Raw genomic sequence first — 17,500 nt, 5'->3', positions numbered from 1 at the left:
CTTCTCCCCATCCCCACAGACACACAAACGTGCTATTTATTATGAAGAGCAGTAAGTTATTTTCTAATGTTAGTAATTCGGTCATTTGAGACTAGGTATCTTGGTATTCAGAGTTGGCAAGTTTGCTTGTTATCAACACAAAATTCCGAAAACACAGCTGCCGACAAAAGCACCAAAACAAACAAAAGGCTCAAGAGACACTTCTCTCTGGCCGCATTCATCCGTGCCCAGTTATTATTAGTATCGGTTTCCCTCCTTCGCAAACAATTTCATTCGAACTCTTATTTACCAACCTTGTAGCAAATTTCCGTAAACAATCTGACTTCTATTACGAACAAACATGCGCATGCGAACGCGTGCACAATCAGAAACATTCAAACGTGCCTTACAGAGAAATGTTCTTGTCATTTACATGTCTTCCGTGAATAGAAAATAATGTTACTGATGACTTTTTACTCGGTACGTTACTAATTATCTCACTACATCATTGGTACTTGGATGCTACAGAACTGTGCAAATTCATATATGCTTTAAGCGCTTCACAGGCTGTCAAAGCCTAGATGGAGAAGACGAACTCAAGCCTTTCACTCTCGTAAAATTCGTACCCTTCAGAAGGTCAGGGTTTGGAATCTACATCTGATTCGTCAGCGCTTGAATGTCATTTAGATCTACTATTTTCTAGATTATTACACATTTCAAGCTTGTGATGATAAGGTTTCTTAGCATTTACCTGCCGACTCGATTTATCACTTTTTAGTTTTCTGTAAAAGAAGACTATTGAGATGGTTTTTTGTCTGTCCGTCCGCCCACAAGTCTTAAAAACTACTGAGGCTAGAGGGCTGCTAATTGGTATGTTGATCATCAACCCTCCAATCATTAAACATATCAAATTCCAGCCCTCTAGCCTCAATAGTTTTAATTTTATTTAAGGTTAAAGTTAGCCACGATCTTGCGTCTAGCACCGCTATAGTACCAACAACACGGGCCACCATGGGGCTGTGGCTGAAAGTTTCATGGGCCGCGGCTGAGGGTTTCATGGGCCGTGGCTGAGAGTTTTATATAGCATACACTGTACAGAAAACTCGATTGCGCCGAGGAAACTTCGGCGAATTTTTTGTTTTGCCAATGGAAAGATAGGCCATTTTATCAAAGCTTGGTTTCACTTCAGTCTGCTTCTCGTGGTCTCTTGTGAAGAACATTTTGGGTTATTGTTAACTCTCTGTGGGATTTCAGGGAGGGGAATGGTTGGCTAGTTAGAATTTTCACTTGGAATTTTACTTTCATTATTAAATTGCAAATTTTGATAAGCTTTTGTGCGTAATATTATGTATGTGCATATTTCTTTCCCTTGTAAGGAGTAGCTACGGAAAGTTTATATACATACATACATCCATATTATATATATATATATATATATATATATATATATATATATATATATATTATAGATAGATAGATAGATAGATAGATAGATATATATATATATATATATATATATATATATATATATATATATGTATATATACTGTATATATATATATATATATATATATATATATATAATAGGACCTAAAAGGACCTCATTCAAACTGGATGGTATCTAATGGAGTATTTATTCCGAAAAAGTTACAAGCTTTCTTGGACAAACAGTCCACATTATCAAGTATCCGGATACTTGATAATGTGGACTGTTTGTCCAAGAAAGCTTGTAACTTTTTTTGGAATCAATACACCATTAGATACCATCATAATGTGGACTGTTTGTCCAAGAAAGCTTGTAACTTTTTCTAATCAATACACAGAACAAGTTTGAATGTGATCCTTTTAGTTAATATAATATAGAACAATTGTGTATGTATAAAGTTAATAAATAAATATATATATATATATATATATATATATATATATATATATATATATATATATATATATATATATATATATATATATATATATATATATATATATATATATATATATATATATATATGATGTACGTGTGTGTGTGTGTGTGTGTGTGTGATCAGAAGCTACTTCTGGTAGAATGCTCTCTTCATTTGAATTTATGTAATCTGGATATAATATATTGGTAGATGTTTCTTGTTCATAGCATTTTGTCTTTTTAACATTATTTCCCTTCTTTTTTTTTTTTTTTCTTCTTATATTATATATATATATATATATATATATATATATATATATATATATATATATATATATATATATATATATATATATATATATATATATATATATATATATATATATATATATATATATATATATATATATATATATATATATATATATATGCAGCTACTATCAGTTGCCATGTAAATGAGATTTATTTAATGAAGTAAAGGGCGATGCAATAAATCTCTAAATATCTCACAGCTCTGTTAAAACCATTTTGTTTGCAAGTTGACTCGAAATATAATGGTGTGTTCAATACAATGGTGTATTCAAATGGTGTATTCAATATAATGGTGTATTCAAAATGCCATAATTTTGTTGTAAATAATGAGGGAACAATAAACAGTGAAGAAGATCAAGAAGAAGAAAAAAAGAAGAAAGGGAAATAATGTTAAAAAAACAAAATGCTATGAACAAGAAACATCTACAATATATTATAGTCAGATTATATCAATATTTCGAAAGTACGTACAAGTATAAAACCGAGTACACATACGTTCATACATACACACATATATATGTATGTATATATATGTATTTATATATATAATATATATATATATATATATATATATATATATATATATATATATATATATATATATATATATATATATATATATATATATATATATATATATATATATATATATATATATCTCCAATACAGCACGAAGTAACACGTGCTTGAGAATATCACTAAGTCCATGTCGGAAGGTGAGTAAAACCTGAACAAGACTTTAGTAGTTTATTCTACATTTTCAGTTCACTCTAAGTCCACGTCGGAAGTAGTTTAGTCTACATTTTCATATATATATATTCTGACTCACGTCTCAAGTCCACAGGTGGAAAGCAAGGGCGCTATCCACTAGGCCATACACCTGAGAGACTGGGTTCGATCCCGTGAGTCAAAATTTATTTCGTTCGGATTGTGTGTTGATGATTTCTATATATATATATATATATATATATATATATATATATATATATATATATATATATATATATATATATATATATATATATATATATATATATATATATATATATAAATTTCTGACTCGCGTCGGATCGAACCAGGTCTCTCAGGTGGAAAGCAAGGGCGCTATCCACTAGGCCATACACCTGAGAGACCTGGGTTCGATCCTGACGGAAGTCAGAAATTTATTTCTGTTCCACACGTGATTGTGTGTTGATGATTTATATAGTGATATATATATATATATATATATATATATATATATATATATATATATATATATATATATATATATATATATATATATATATATATATATATATATATATATATATATATATATACTTATAGGTAAATGAACAGAAATCACTGTGCACAGGAAAGGCAAAGGCCATCACGGAAAAGTCCCTATTAAGAAAAGGTTTTGTGCGTATGGTGGTAACACGATGTCATTGCTCCCGCGTTCTGGGAAGAAGGAAAAACGCCGAGAAACAATCTGACGGCCATTACAATATCTAGGTTGATTCTGAAACAGGAAATCCGGTAAATGTCGTCCCCTTTCCCCCTTTAATCCAACCCCCTTCTTCAAAACCTCCATCTTATCTCAATATGATCGCGGGTACTATTACCACCTTTGCCCCATGGAAATGATAGTAGCGTACCCGATCATTATGATCTGCAAGCGATTTTTGCGGTCATTTGTATACGTTTACAAAACATTGCAATTTATATCTACAACATAATGTTTCTCTCTCTCTCTCTCTCTCTCTCTCTCTCTCTCTCTCTCTCTCTCTCTCTCTCTCTGTAACGTAGAAAATTAGAATTCATATTAAACATACCTGAACACTTGAATTACAATGAGTATTCTATAGTATTGTTGTCCAAATTCTTATAAAAACAACTTAATTACAAAGAACACAATTAAATATTGTTCAAATTTAAATACCATTTCATTTCCCAAAAACTCAAACGCAATATTGCATGACTGCAGAGAAGACAAAATGATCCTCATAAACAATAACCAGCCCTCTAAATGTTGCCCAGGGATCCGAGAAGCAGTAATCACGGCAGTAGCCATCAGTCTCCAACCGTTGATCTAGCAATGACTAATGAGAATGGCGGAAGAGTTTCTTGCGAGCCTTTTTTTAATTTTTTCTTCTCTTTTTATACTTTTTCGGTGGATTAGTCATAAGTACTAAAACCCACCGCAGGGTTGAGGCAGCAGCACCAGCGGTGGCTAACGGAACGCTGGTGTGTTAGTGTTACTTGCAGAAATTAGATGAAGCGGGAATGACTGACTACAGCTGCTGGTTACTCGTCCGCGGAGACCGTCCCAGCGATCGAAGCTACTACTGACAGATGACGTCACCGCTCTCTTTCATATGAATTTATGGTTGAGGTCAAATTAGAAATGATCTTATCGGTGGATACCCGAAGTTCAGAGTAAAATGGTTTGAAAGATGTTTTGAATTTGGCCTGACTAATCAGCTGGAACGGTATTGATCTTCAATATAATTGAAATTATGTTTAAGATTACTCTTGTGTGACATGTTGCATATGGAGTTTATGAGTTCCTGGTCTGACAGAAACTACTGGAAACGAAGTCAAATATACAGTTAAGGAAAATAGTACCTCTTTGGCTTGAGGAAATCACGAAATCACAGAATGATCTCAGTTATAAATTCCCACTCAATTAAATTTTGACAGGTGTTAAGATTATCACAGTTGTATTCAATACCTAAAAACCCACATAATGCTTCATATTTCTGTATCCTTTAATATTTTCTAGATTGTAATAGGAAACATGGTCATGAATGATGTCTCCCTTGATTGCGATTAAAGGAATTGTGGATAAAGAAAAGATAAGAATTCAAAAGAACTCGTAAGTAAATTTTTACCTCCTTCAGACGAATGAAAGCCCCTTCCAGCGGGGTTTCCGACCTCTACGTTTCCCATTAGGTAATCGAAGAATACGTCTGCATCACGTTCAGAAAAAGAAGAAAAATAAAGTCACTTCTAATTGTAATAATCATATTTGCTAATGATAATGTTTTCATTTGAAAGACAACAAGATTCATGAATTTTAAGATAAACAACATCACACATTTCTTCAGTAATATAATCATTATATGAGCAGCATTACATTTTGTGTAGAGAAATACAAGATTTAAACCTGCATTTATTTATAGTTGTTCGTAGCAAGATTATTTTGTAATTAACGCGTCGCCTATTTGATTAGATTACTCAGTCAAGAAATGATCAAGGCATTGTCACCTTTCTGCAGTTTTCTGTTTCCCGGAAATGCAAATGCAGAGAGGAAATATCTGCGATAATTCTACAGTGTGTCTGCGCGCTGACAAAGGTATTGCAAAGAACCAGGAAGGTGTTTGCTATGATTTCGTGGCAATATACAGTAAGCTGGTCCGCTTGTATAGTGGTTAGTGTCGTGGCATGCCACTCAGATGTCGCGGGTTCGCGCTTCCCCCAGGGTGATGAAAATTCACAGGCTCTGTATCATGATCAGTTACTGCTGCATCAAGTAAGTATACCTTAGTTCAACCAGACCACTGAGCTGATTAACAGCTCTCCTAGGGCTGGCCCGAAGGATTAGACTTATTTCACGTGGCTAAGAACCAACTGGTTACTTAGCAACGGGACCTAAAGGTTATTGTGGAATCTGAACCACATTATAGCGAGAAATGAATTTCTTCTATCACCAGAAATAAATTCCTCTAACTCTTCATCAGCCGGCCGGAGACTCGAACTCAGTGTGGGGTCTGGGGCGGGGGGAGGTTGAAACCAACATTCTTAGGAAGCTTGAATTTCAAGTCAATGGCCCCTGGGTGCTTGTCCCATGTGAATTAGTTTCATCTACTGAAATAATATAATAATAATAATGTGCCTAGCTGTCGAATTCCTCAGTTCCAGTGGTCCTTTATTCCTCACACCGCTGGACTGTGGAACATTCTCCTAGAGGATGGTGTGCAACTGGAACCTCAAAGGTTCTAGAAAAGATGCAATGCATTACTACCCAAAAGCAATTCTCCTTGCAGTATATAATTTACCTCTGCTCTTATCTATTTTTCTTATTTGTTAATTTATTTTTTCTTTCCTGTTAACTGGTCTCTTGTTTCTGTAATTACTATTAGCATCTTCAATTCTTCTTTCAAATGAACATGATATTCTTGGGGATATTATTATTATTATTCATCTTTTGAATAATAATAATAATAATAATAATAATAATAATAATAATAATAATAATAATAATAACAATAATAATAATGTTGCATACATGTGATTCAAAACTATTAATTTTCCAGCAAGGCCACCCCCACCGTTTCCTTTTTCTCCGTTTTGGCCAACATGAACATTTTGCCTTCCATTCTGCGTACACGACCCCACACCCACTAAAAAACAACCTCAACCCTTCTTACTGTCACCAGTCTCTTTATAGAAGTCTCGTCTTGAATTTTCCTCCTTTTTCTTCCTTTCTCCTTCCTTTGGATTAGACTCGGCCTACGCGATGTGCCAAGTCATCTACGAACCGCTTGTCATTTTCTGTTACGCAACTTGTGTCCGAAAGTACTTTTATCTCACTTGCAGAAAATTGCTTTGTTTTTTCTAAGACTCAATTACTTAAGAACAATTTTTTGAGCGTCTACTCTTGATATATATATATATATATATATATATATATATATATATATATATATATATATATACATATATATATATATATATATATATATATATATATATATATATATATATATATATATATATATATATATATATATATACACATATGTGTGTGTGTGTGTGTGTATACAGTGTGTGTGTAAGAGAGAGAGAGAGAGAGAGAGAGAGAGAGAGAGAGAGAGAGATGTCTCTTATAGCTCTCAAGCTTAAATATAGAATACAGTTAAGAACGTAGACTCGTAACGGGAGAAATGAGACATTTCATACATTCATAACTGACTGTAATAAGCGCTAGACAGTTGGCATCCTGTATTCTTCTTGTCTCTTCTTTCTGAGAGACTAAAGAATTGAAATTATGTTGGTGAATTTTAAAGCAGAATTATTTTTTTTATACGTTCCTGATAAGTAGCGAACGTATCCAGTGCATACTTATAACATAACGTTAGAGTAGCTATTATAACCTTTAAGTGTAAAGTCATCTTCTAACAAATTTACTTCTTTATAATGTGTCCTTTCACTCCATAAAGTAGGAAGCTTGTAAAAAATGTTCTGAGGCGTCTAATCTTGAAATTTATTGTTATTGATGTTCGTAAAAGAGAGAGAGAGAGAGAGAGAGAGAGAGAGAGAGAGAGAGAGAGAGAGAGAGAGAGAGAGAGAGAGAGAGATTGGAGTGCTAACTACTATCACTGTAAATGGGCAATGTGTTTCAGATTTTCCTCATATTTTTGTTGCACCGCTGTGTCCATTGCCAAACTGATGAAAATGGACATTCAAAAATCCTTGTATTTTTTCACACTTCGATATATTTCTTTTTATCTGCTTGTTTATTTATAAATTTATTAATCAATTTTTTTTTTTATTTTTTCACTTTTGAATGACCCATTTGTATACTTTTCATCTACTGTTTTGACTAAATATCTAGGCTTCGTTCTCAAGAGACGTATAATAAAGAACTTTATTATTCTACAAGAATCATTCTATTTCAGTTGATGTTACAAAGAGAACAATTAAGTTCCTCTGGCTGTTCCCCTGTCTTCCAACTGAATGGCAACGTCAATAACTGTCTCTCGTTCAGAGGAGACCATTCTCTTGACCTCCTTGCTTTCTTCTAATTCAGGATTCCAATTGCTGCTGAATCCGTTATTCAGCATCTACCCATTATGTGCCTTTTGTCGTTTCACCATTTAGAGCTCGTAGACTCTGAAGCCTTTGACGACTGGAAAGGTTCTTGGGACTGATGACACCCAAATAAGGTTTTTCAAGGAGAACACAGATGAATCTACAAAGGCCATTGGTTTTGCCTGATCTTTAAACTCTAGTCTTTTCTTTGTTCTGGGGTCATTTTCAAAAAGAAGTGGTTATAAAGAGGTACAGCGACTCTTAGTCAACATTCAGAACATATAATTCTGGATTTGGTTTTTTTTTTTTTGCATTTTATCCTGCACATATATGCCCCCTCATTGATATATATGTATACATATACAGTATATATATATATATATATATATATATATATATATATATATATATATATATATATATATATATATATATATGATTAAAAACTTTGTAAATATTTACATGTAACATATAGCATGTAACATGTAACATATACCAGTGTGTCATGAACTTTACGCAAATTTACACACAACAATGCATGCATGCATATATACATACTGATGTATATAGACATACATACATACACACATATATATGTGTGTGTCTGTGTATGTATATATATATATATATATATATATATATATATATATATATATATATATATATATATTTATGTGTGTATATGTATGTATGAATGCATATATAGATCAGTATGTCTATATGTATGCACTGTTGTGTAAATTTGCACGAAGTTCATGCATACATACATGTGACATACTGGCACTGATATATGTTGCATGTGAATATTCACAATGTTCTTTAAATAGACACATGTAAATGAGGCGGCATATATGTGCAGGATAAAATGCAAAACAAGAAACAAATCCAAAATGATATGCTCTGAATGTTGACTAAACGTCGTTGTACCTCTTTATATACCAGCTCTAAGTAGCGCATTTGTAACCGTTATTTGAACAATTGCTGGAAACTGACAGTAGGAAAATTGTACCCAAACCTCAAACATTTCCTGAGTACATTCAGCACTTGGGAGCGTCTTTAAATACAGCAAGAGTTCCATGCCACTGCTATCTCTGCGTCATTTCTTCGTAAAAACGAAATTTCTATGAGCAAGATTAAAAAGCGCCACGGAAAGAACTGAACAGCATGGAATAATTTCCGAGATTTCACGAGGGCTGCCAATCTTGGGGCAACGTAATGCTTTTAAAAGAGCGAAGTAACGGCACGGCAGCAGTTGTGGGTTTGCGTGGGGTCTCCGTCGCCCCGGGAATTGTTTCCCTTTGGTGTCGGTGGATCAGCAACGATCGGCGATTACCCCACGCGGTGATTGGTTGGGCAACGGCGGCGAGCGCCAATGGCGTGACGGGTTGGGACAGCCTAATACTGACATCACATGCATGTCATACCTTATTGATGGTTCCGCTTTTTATTTTTATTCCTGTTCATGTGTTTTTGATTCTTTATTATATAATTCCTTACTCTGGCTTTTCACACGCAGTTGAAAATATGTTCTTAAACTATTAACACTGAAGGGATTCCTCAGGACCCTGTCGTGGGCGGGGAAAATTACTGAAAAGTGATCTTTTAGAAGCTTTACGAAGGCAAAGTCTTTACTGAGAGAGAGAAAAAGACATTCGGTACATTTCTTTTGACGGAGAGACTTGGGACTCTGTCTGACATCAGCTAACCACAAAGTCCCAGGAAGAAAAATGGAAAAAAATGTCACCGCTACTTTTCCAGTCAAAGTTCCTCTGAGGTCACCTTCCTCTCTAACAATGTAATGACAGCATATAAGATTCCCATGTTAACCTTCAATGGCCCTTCTTCATGTCCATATGTTGACGACAGAGCCGTCTTAGGTGCTTCAAGCAAAGGTATAAGTTAGTTAAAAAGCACCGTTTTCATCTCATTGGAACTCGGCTTCTTCACTGTTGTCACTGGATTTTATCTCATCGAAAAACGATGAAGTCGATTAGCATTTTGAAGTCAACAGCAGCAAAACATTCTTTTCAGTCCATCTTCAAGAAATACTTATCTTTTTTACAGAGACAATCACAGGTAAATGGTGAGCTAACACTTACCATTTGCACAGTCTAAACGTTTTTCCCCGCTTACTGTTATTCCACAGGAGAAGAGACAGAAACGTTACAGAAAACTGGTGATCTCTTACTTCGTCGAGATCCGTTAAGAAGCAAACAAAATGAACTGTATCAAATAATAATGGACAATAAATAGGTAAAAAGGGGGAAATGTAATGAAAAGGAATATTATTATGTGGTAATAAGCGCCTTACAACAGAAAACGCATATTGATTTAAGCAAACCTTACAGGCATTTCGCTAAAAGCAGAATAAAGATACTGTGTGTCATGGTGTTTTTTGAAAGCTGAAATTCCAAAAGCAATTGATAAGCTTGTTAGGAACTGTCAGAAAAGTATGGACAACGAGAAAAAACTTTTGAAATGCTAAAAAAAGACTTTCTCATCTCACTATTGTGGTTTTGAAAACAAATTGAAAAAATTAATCCTGAAGCTAGATTGTGGACATATTCGATACACTATGCTGGCTTTGCATAAATTCCTTATTATTATTATTATTATTATTATTATTATTATTATTATTATTATTATTATTACTAATGTATCAACAATCCAGTTTCGATAGTCTGGCTTTCATGTAAACCATCCACATTAAAGGATATTTGATTAAATGATCGAGATTTTCTAAAAAAAAAAAAAAAAGTTTGTATGATGTGGTACACTGTAACTCCTAAATATAATTTGGGATGAACGACTAATTTGCACCTTACACTATTAAATTTTAGGACTTTTATCCCCTCTATATTTCTGAGGGAAAGACAAATGTATAGAAAGGAAAGCAGACAGAAAAAGTTGAACTGATTCCCTTTTCAAACTCTCCAGTTTGGGGAATTACCTGAGACAGGAAAAGGGATTTTTTTGCATGATAATTTTTCTAGCGTTTATCGAAATTTCCTTCTGCTTTCTTTCCATCTTATCACGTAACTTGATCGTCAATCTTTCTGTAACGAAACACAGAGCGAAAGAGAAAGAGAGAGAATTGGAGCAATGGAAATTGGAGAACACGAGGTAAGGTAGAAAGCAGAAATTAGGGTTTAAGTGAAACTTATAGGTAAGTAAATGAGCATGTTATCAAAGGTAACTGCTTTAAAAATTCCAAAGACAGAGAGAATTGGAGCAATGGAAATTGGAGAATACGAGGTAAGGTAGAAAGCAGAAATTAGGGTTTAAGTGAAACTTATAGGTGAGTAAATGAGCATTTTACCAAAGATAACTGCTTTAAAAATTCCAAAACCAAAATAGATATCAGTCTCGTAAGAAAACCTATTTCCTTACAAGATAGCTCATCGATCTGTTGCAAGTGAATATATAAAAGTCTCAGAAAGATTTTCAGAACCAGAAGAAAAAATAAATCGAATGCACATCAGTTATTTTCTTAATTTTACAAGCTACCCACTGTTTAGCAAAGTATATTTTATTATATACTTATACCTATACACATTTAGCTTATTTGTTTTGGATCTTTCCTAGATAGTGACCCAAAGGGTTTTCGGGGGTCGTTATCTAGGACTAATATTTTTTGGGGGTCATTATGTTTATGATATTTACAGTCTTCTGTTCATGTTTTCACAGTAATCCCAACGGTTTGGGGATTACCGTAAAAACATAAACAAAAGACTGTAAATATCATACGGATAATGACCCCCAAGAAATATTAGTCCTAGATAACGACCCCCGAAAACCCTTTGGGTCACTGTCTAGGAAAGATCACTTGTTCTCGTCTGGGAACCGTCTTTTCACGCGAGAACATTTTTTAGGTAAAATGTATTTGTTCAATTAACTTTATATCAGAATTACTTAAGAGAAATAAGGATTGAACAAAATTCTATCCAAAGCAGTGCTTCCGGTTGTTTTAAGGAATTTTGTAGAGCATTACATTTCGATACTCTTGTAAGTTTGTTTCTGAAGGCCGCACGAATGTATATAAAATAGTATAAAATAATGTATCTAATAAGGCACTCGTTTATTTCTTTCTTTTCTTCTCTTTCGCATGTAGGCACACATTATTATTATTATTAATATTATTATTATTATTATTATTATTATTATTATTATTATTATTGTTATTATTATTATTATTATTATTATTATTATTATTATTATTATTATTATTATTATTATTATTATTATTATTATTATTAGTATTATTATTATTATTATTCTACACCAGCTTGTGGAAAAAGCGAAATAACAATTAACTTTACACAAGAATTACGAAAGACAAAATCAGAAATAAGAGAGAACAGAAACAGAGCAAGATACAGAAGAAATTAGCAAGGAAACTAATACATCAATAAACAAATAAATATACATATGAAATGAAAGCAGTTAACAGAGAAAAGAAAGATCAGGACAAGCAGAATGAGATATCAAAATGACGATTAATATCTCATCACAACCTCTGTTAAATTTAGGACTCTCAATATCCGTAACACTGTCGGGATTGATTAAGACTTTAAGCATCTGACGTCACATTACTAATAATAATAATAATAATAATAATAATAATAATAATAATAATAATGATAATAATAATAATAATACTTTATTTCGAATATGAATTCATATGCTATAATTTGCAAAAAAATAGTGGTGCCTTAGGCTACAATTTTGATTTATTATTAAACAAACAAATTTACAGAAAAAAATACAATTATCACAACTAAAGTGGGAATGCAATCCTCTGCGTATCTTAAAAACAAACTTTGAAAAAGTCATACGACTAGACCTAAAAAGAAACGTAAATAAGCTCAATAACAACTATATTATTCTCCATCTACACAATACACATACCGCACATGTCATTCCAGATATAGAACATAAAAAAAAGAATAGGTAGTTTTACCTTTCAATAGAGTATTCTGCGCCATTTTTCATGCAATGTAAATAATAATAAAGACGCATCTCCGTCTTTTAGCAATCGTATCAAAACATTGTTTGATTTCTCCAGTATCTGTTTTAAGCTAAAGACTGCGTGGTGCCGGATAACATCAAAGCAGGGAAAACCCAGTGGCACGAAATCAAGGGAATCAATGAACGCTTTCAAGAAAAGAATTCTAAAGTTTTGAAGAAATGAAATGACCTGGAGATAGACGATTGAATCATCATTATCGGGATGAAGCTGACTTCCAGGCAGAGAATGAAGGATAAGAAGGTAAAATTTCAACTACCATTTCCCTTTCTTGCTTATGATTGGCATTTTAATCTTCCGTTTGTTAATTATATTTCATTTGCAATAACCTCTTTGGTAAAATGGGTGTAAAATCATGACCATGCAATGTAAAATCGATTTATGTGAAAAAGCAACTATTACCATGAATGTGCCTTCTCCTTGAAATGTGATGTATAGATATATTCTTTTCTTCGATGTCGAATGAAATAATCATCAAAAGTATAAACGAAATGTCAAAAAACAAGTAAGAAATGAACAGAAGTTTGTTCGGAGCAATCGAGTTTTCTTTACAACGTATAATGCTGTATGAAACTCTCAGCCGCGGCCTATGAAACTTTCAACAACGGCCCGATAGTGGCATGTGTTGTTGGCACCTATAGCGGTGCCAGACGCACGATCATGGCTAACCTTAACCTTAAATAAAATAAAAACTACTGCGGCTAAAGGGCTGCAATTTTGTATGTTTGATGGCTGGAGGATGGATGATCAACCTACCAATTTGCAATCTCAGTAGTTTTTAAGATCTGAGGGCGGACAGAAAAATATGGACGGACAGACAAATAGCCATCTCAATTGTTTTCTTTTACAGAAAACTAAAAGTTGAGTGAAGTGCTTCCAATGGAATTTTCTTCAGTATTTAGTGATGGTTTTGAACACGTGAAATTGTCCTAATAGTAGTTTCACAATGAATTGAACGGATAGAGAATTCAGGAGACGGCAGGTAAAATCTGTTCTCTCAGGGAATTCTAATTTTTATTGCATATTTATTCATGAGTAAGAGGAAGCCCGCATAATTATGAGAAATGCTAAGTCGTCATAATGCCATGCAGTTGACAAGGAACGGTAGTTGGTTGGGAAGTCATTCTGTCAAAGGATTTTAACCTCGGATTGCAGAAGTACTGTTTCGCTCTGTGTGTGTGTGTGTGTGTATGTGTGTGCGTTTGTGTGTGCATGTGTGTGACTGTGTGTCTGTGTGGTCTGGTATATACAGCGTATGAGTTTCCATTGTGTGTGTAGCAATATATATATATATATATATATATATATATATATATATATATATATATATATATATATATATAAATACACACACACACACACACACACATACATATATATATATATATATATATATATATATATATATATATATATATATATATATATATATATGTGTGTGTGTGTGTGTGTGTGTGTGTGTGTGTGGTGTATACTGCGTATGAGTTTCCACTGCAGAGACAGTCATCAACAGTCGGGGGTTGATTCAGATAAATGGGTTGAGGTCTTGATTTTCCTGTCAGTTACTCCCCTGTAGGGGAAATGAGGTTTTATTATAAACACACGCAACCCTGATATACGAGTATTTGCTGATGTACTGGAAATAAACACTGTCATGCATTTGCATAAATGTAAAATTTACATAAGAAAAATAATGATGAAATTGTTCTCTTAGCGCTTTAATATTATATTTGGGATGATCAAAGAAATGACATAAAGCAAATGACAGACATTACCTGGAACACTGGCCACAAAACAATGAACAAGAAAGGTACATGAGTAGGGAATCAATCTTAAAGAGAGAGAGAGAGAGAGAGAGAGAGAGAGAGAGAGAGAGAGAGATTTACTGTATAACACGTGTTGGTTGGGATCGAAATTATCCATTATCCAAATCAACCAGCAGTAGCCGATTTTACTACGGCGACGGATGGTCATGTAACGAAACCGAGAACTCAATAATCCCATTTTCTGTGAGACGAGAACTTCGCGAAAAGGAAAAACACGACACGAATCTCGAAGCAACGAAGCGGAAGCCATTCGTTAACATTAAAGCATCAAGAGGTGAATCTGAACTCGCACGGATCACAAAACAAACCGACGTCACTTCAGCTAGAAATTATAAAGCCGTCAAATATGATTTGTTTACATCCGGAGGAGAAGCCAGGTGTGTCATGAATGGCAGTAAGGTCGATAATCGTTCGATGGATATACGAAAATTGACCCTTCATTCCTCGCTGGTGTTACCCGCCTGTGTCACGTACCACGCTAAGGTTGATGAGTGATCTGCTTACAGTAGGAAATCATCTCTAGCAGCGCTCTCATACAATTTAGGTTCCGTTACTCAACCGAAACGATTTTTCCCTTCTCATTCTTTCGGTTCTCAAGAGCTGAAGCTAAATATTTTCTCTTTTTCTGCTTGATTAACTATAAGGAAAAACATGTTTTAGTATATATACTGTATGTCCATTGATATCTGCATGTCTGTATGAAATATATATACATATTTCAAATAAGGCATCAATCAATAAATATATATATATCAATCAATCAATATAATATATATATATATATATATATATATATATATATATATATATATATATATATATATATGTGTGTGTGTGTGTGTGTGTGTGTATATATAATGCAAACACACACACACATATATATATATATATATATATATATATATATATATATATATATATATATATATATATATATATATATATATATATATATATATATACGGAGAAAGAGATGGTTAGATAAAGAGAGCTGAATAACAACAACTATGAAAAAAAAAGAAAACTATGGACGTATAAAAAAACACGCGTAAGACACATGCGATCGGTAAAAGGAATAGGCTGGAGAAAGCAAGAGACGGCGTGAGAAATGACGATCAAAACGGAGAGAATCGATCCAGTAACCGCGGTATACAGTAGGTACCGGCTCCTCGTCTTCGTAAAGGCTGAAAGAAAATAGATTTTGCAGTTCAACACGATGATGACTCAATGTTCCCTTTATCATGACAGAGAACTTTTAGAACGATTGGATGATGACGAACCACCGAGAAGGTTGTTGTTGTAGTATTTTTTTGTAGCTGTTGTTATTCTTTGTTGTTGGTGCTTTTGTTTACGGTTATGACTGCTGCCGTTCCCGTTGAGTGCAGAGACAGACAACGACGGAACAGTAAAACTGACTGGAGGAATATATTTCTGCAATGTTTCCGCGATTTATTCAAACCATCGAAATCGAAGGAATGTTATTAGCCTGATCGGAAAGTAATAAGGCAGGCAGCTAATGGGCAGGTTGGCAGGCTAACAGGCAGGCACGGAGACAAATATGGCAGGTAATTACGTAGCCTGGCATTATGCCAGTTCCGCCGGTGGCACTTTCTCATAATTTGTTGCATGGAATAAAAAGCCTTTTCTGTAACTAATCCAGGAGTGAGCTGATGGAAGGTGCAGAGGAAAACTTGTTGATAGATATACTTGATTTTTACCTGACAGATTACATTTCATCTCATTTCATTTTCACGCAGCCGTTGACTTGAAATAATGTCAGACAGGAGGAAACGTTTTTCACATCAAACTGCTGTAAATGGTTATGCTCTTCGGGTATAGCTTCTACGACCGGCTTCAAGAGCAAGAGCCCGTGCAAGTTTAAGAGTAGCTTAGTATGAAACAACGCAACAACACCGAGAATAGAGGAGGTCATACGGAAGTCTGTTGACCCAGGTAAAAAAACAAGACCCCCGAAAAACAAAATGAAGATATCGCTTAAAGGAAAATCACATCTGTATAGGCCTAGTATTTATATGCAGAGACCAGTACAAACAGATTTGTTATTAGAATTTTTAACTTATTATCTACTTTGTCTTTTTTTTTTTTATCCAAACTTTACATGTGCTAAGGAAGTTTTTCGCGTCGTGACAATAAAAAAATGCAAAATATCATAATCCTCCCACGCGCTAGGTGAGGCGTTGTAAAAAAAAAAAAGTCATTATGCTCCGTAATTACAGAGTACTGGAGCAAATGTATGAAATAACACACTGCAAAACCACAGTTTTAAACCGTTTTCTTCTTTACCGGTTGTCTTCTTAGGGCTGGCGTAATAATAATAATAATAATAATAATAATAATAATAATAATAATAATAATAATAATAATAAGAACGGTTTAAACCTTGCCTTATTTACATTAATTTTCCCAGGCCACAATAGCTCTTTCCTACGTTTGTCTTGTCACAATGCAGATCAAAAACGTCAGCCACAACAACAATCACTTTTCCAAATTGCTCTCTTCACAGCGACCACTTGCTTGTGTGCCCAATCGCTCATGTAATTTTTGAGAAAGCCGCCAACAAGGGGAGACGGTCCGTTAGTTGCCAATTACGTCATCATAACACCCCCTCCCCGCCCACCGCTACCCCACGCCCTT

At 33.9% G+C, this 17,500-nt stretch overlaps 1 protein-coding gene across 3 annotated transcripts in view; it reads right to left on the bottom strand.

The window, feature by feature from the left end:
- LOC136826797 (ecdysone-induced protein 78C-like) overlaps positions 1–17,500 on the bottom strand; it is a 454,270-nt gene that overhangs the window by 84,657 nt on the left and 352,113 nt on the right. The window contains exon 4 of one of the 3 annotated variants that reach the window (XM_067084232.1): positions 5,071–5,148. The exons of the other annotated variants lie outside the window; for them this stretch is intronic. Within the exon in view, the coding sequence (XP_066940333.1) occupies positions 5,071–5,148 (78 nt within the window). The remainder of the gene's footprint in view (positions 1–5,070; positions 5,149–17,500) is intronic. 3 annotated transcript variants of the gene reach the window in all.

The sequence above is a fragment of the Macrobrachium rosenbergii genome, chromosome 41 (genome assembly GCF_040412425.1).
Source record: "Macrobrachium rosenbergii isolate ZJJX-2024 chromosome 41, ASM4041242v1, whole genome shotgun sequence".
NCBI classification, from domain to species: domain Eukaryota; kingdom Metazoa; phylum Arthropoda; class Malacostraca; order Decapoda; family Palaemonidae; genus Macrobrachium; species Macrobrachium rosenbergii.
The sequence above is the reverse complement of the archived record's forward strand: the minus strand, read 5'-3'. Positions and strand labels throughout refer to the sequence as shown.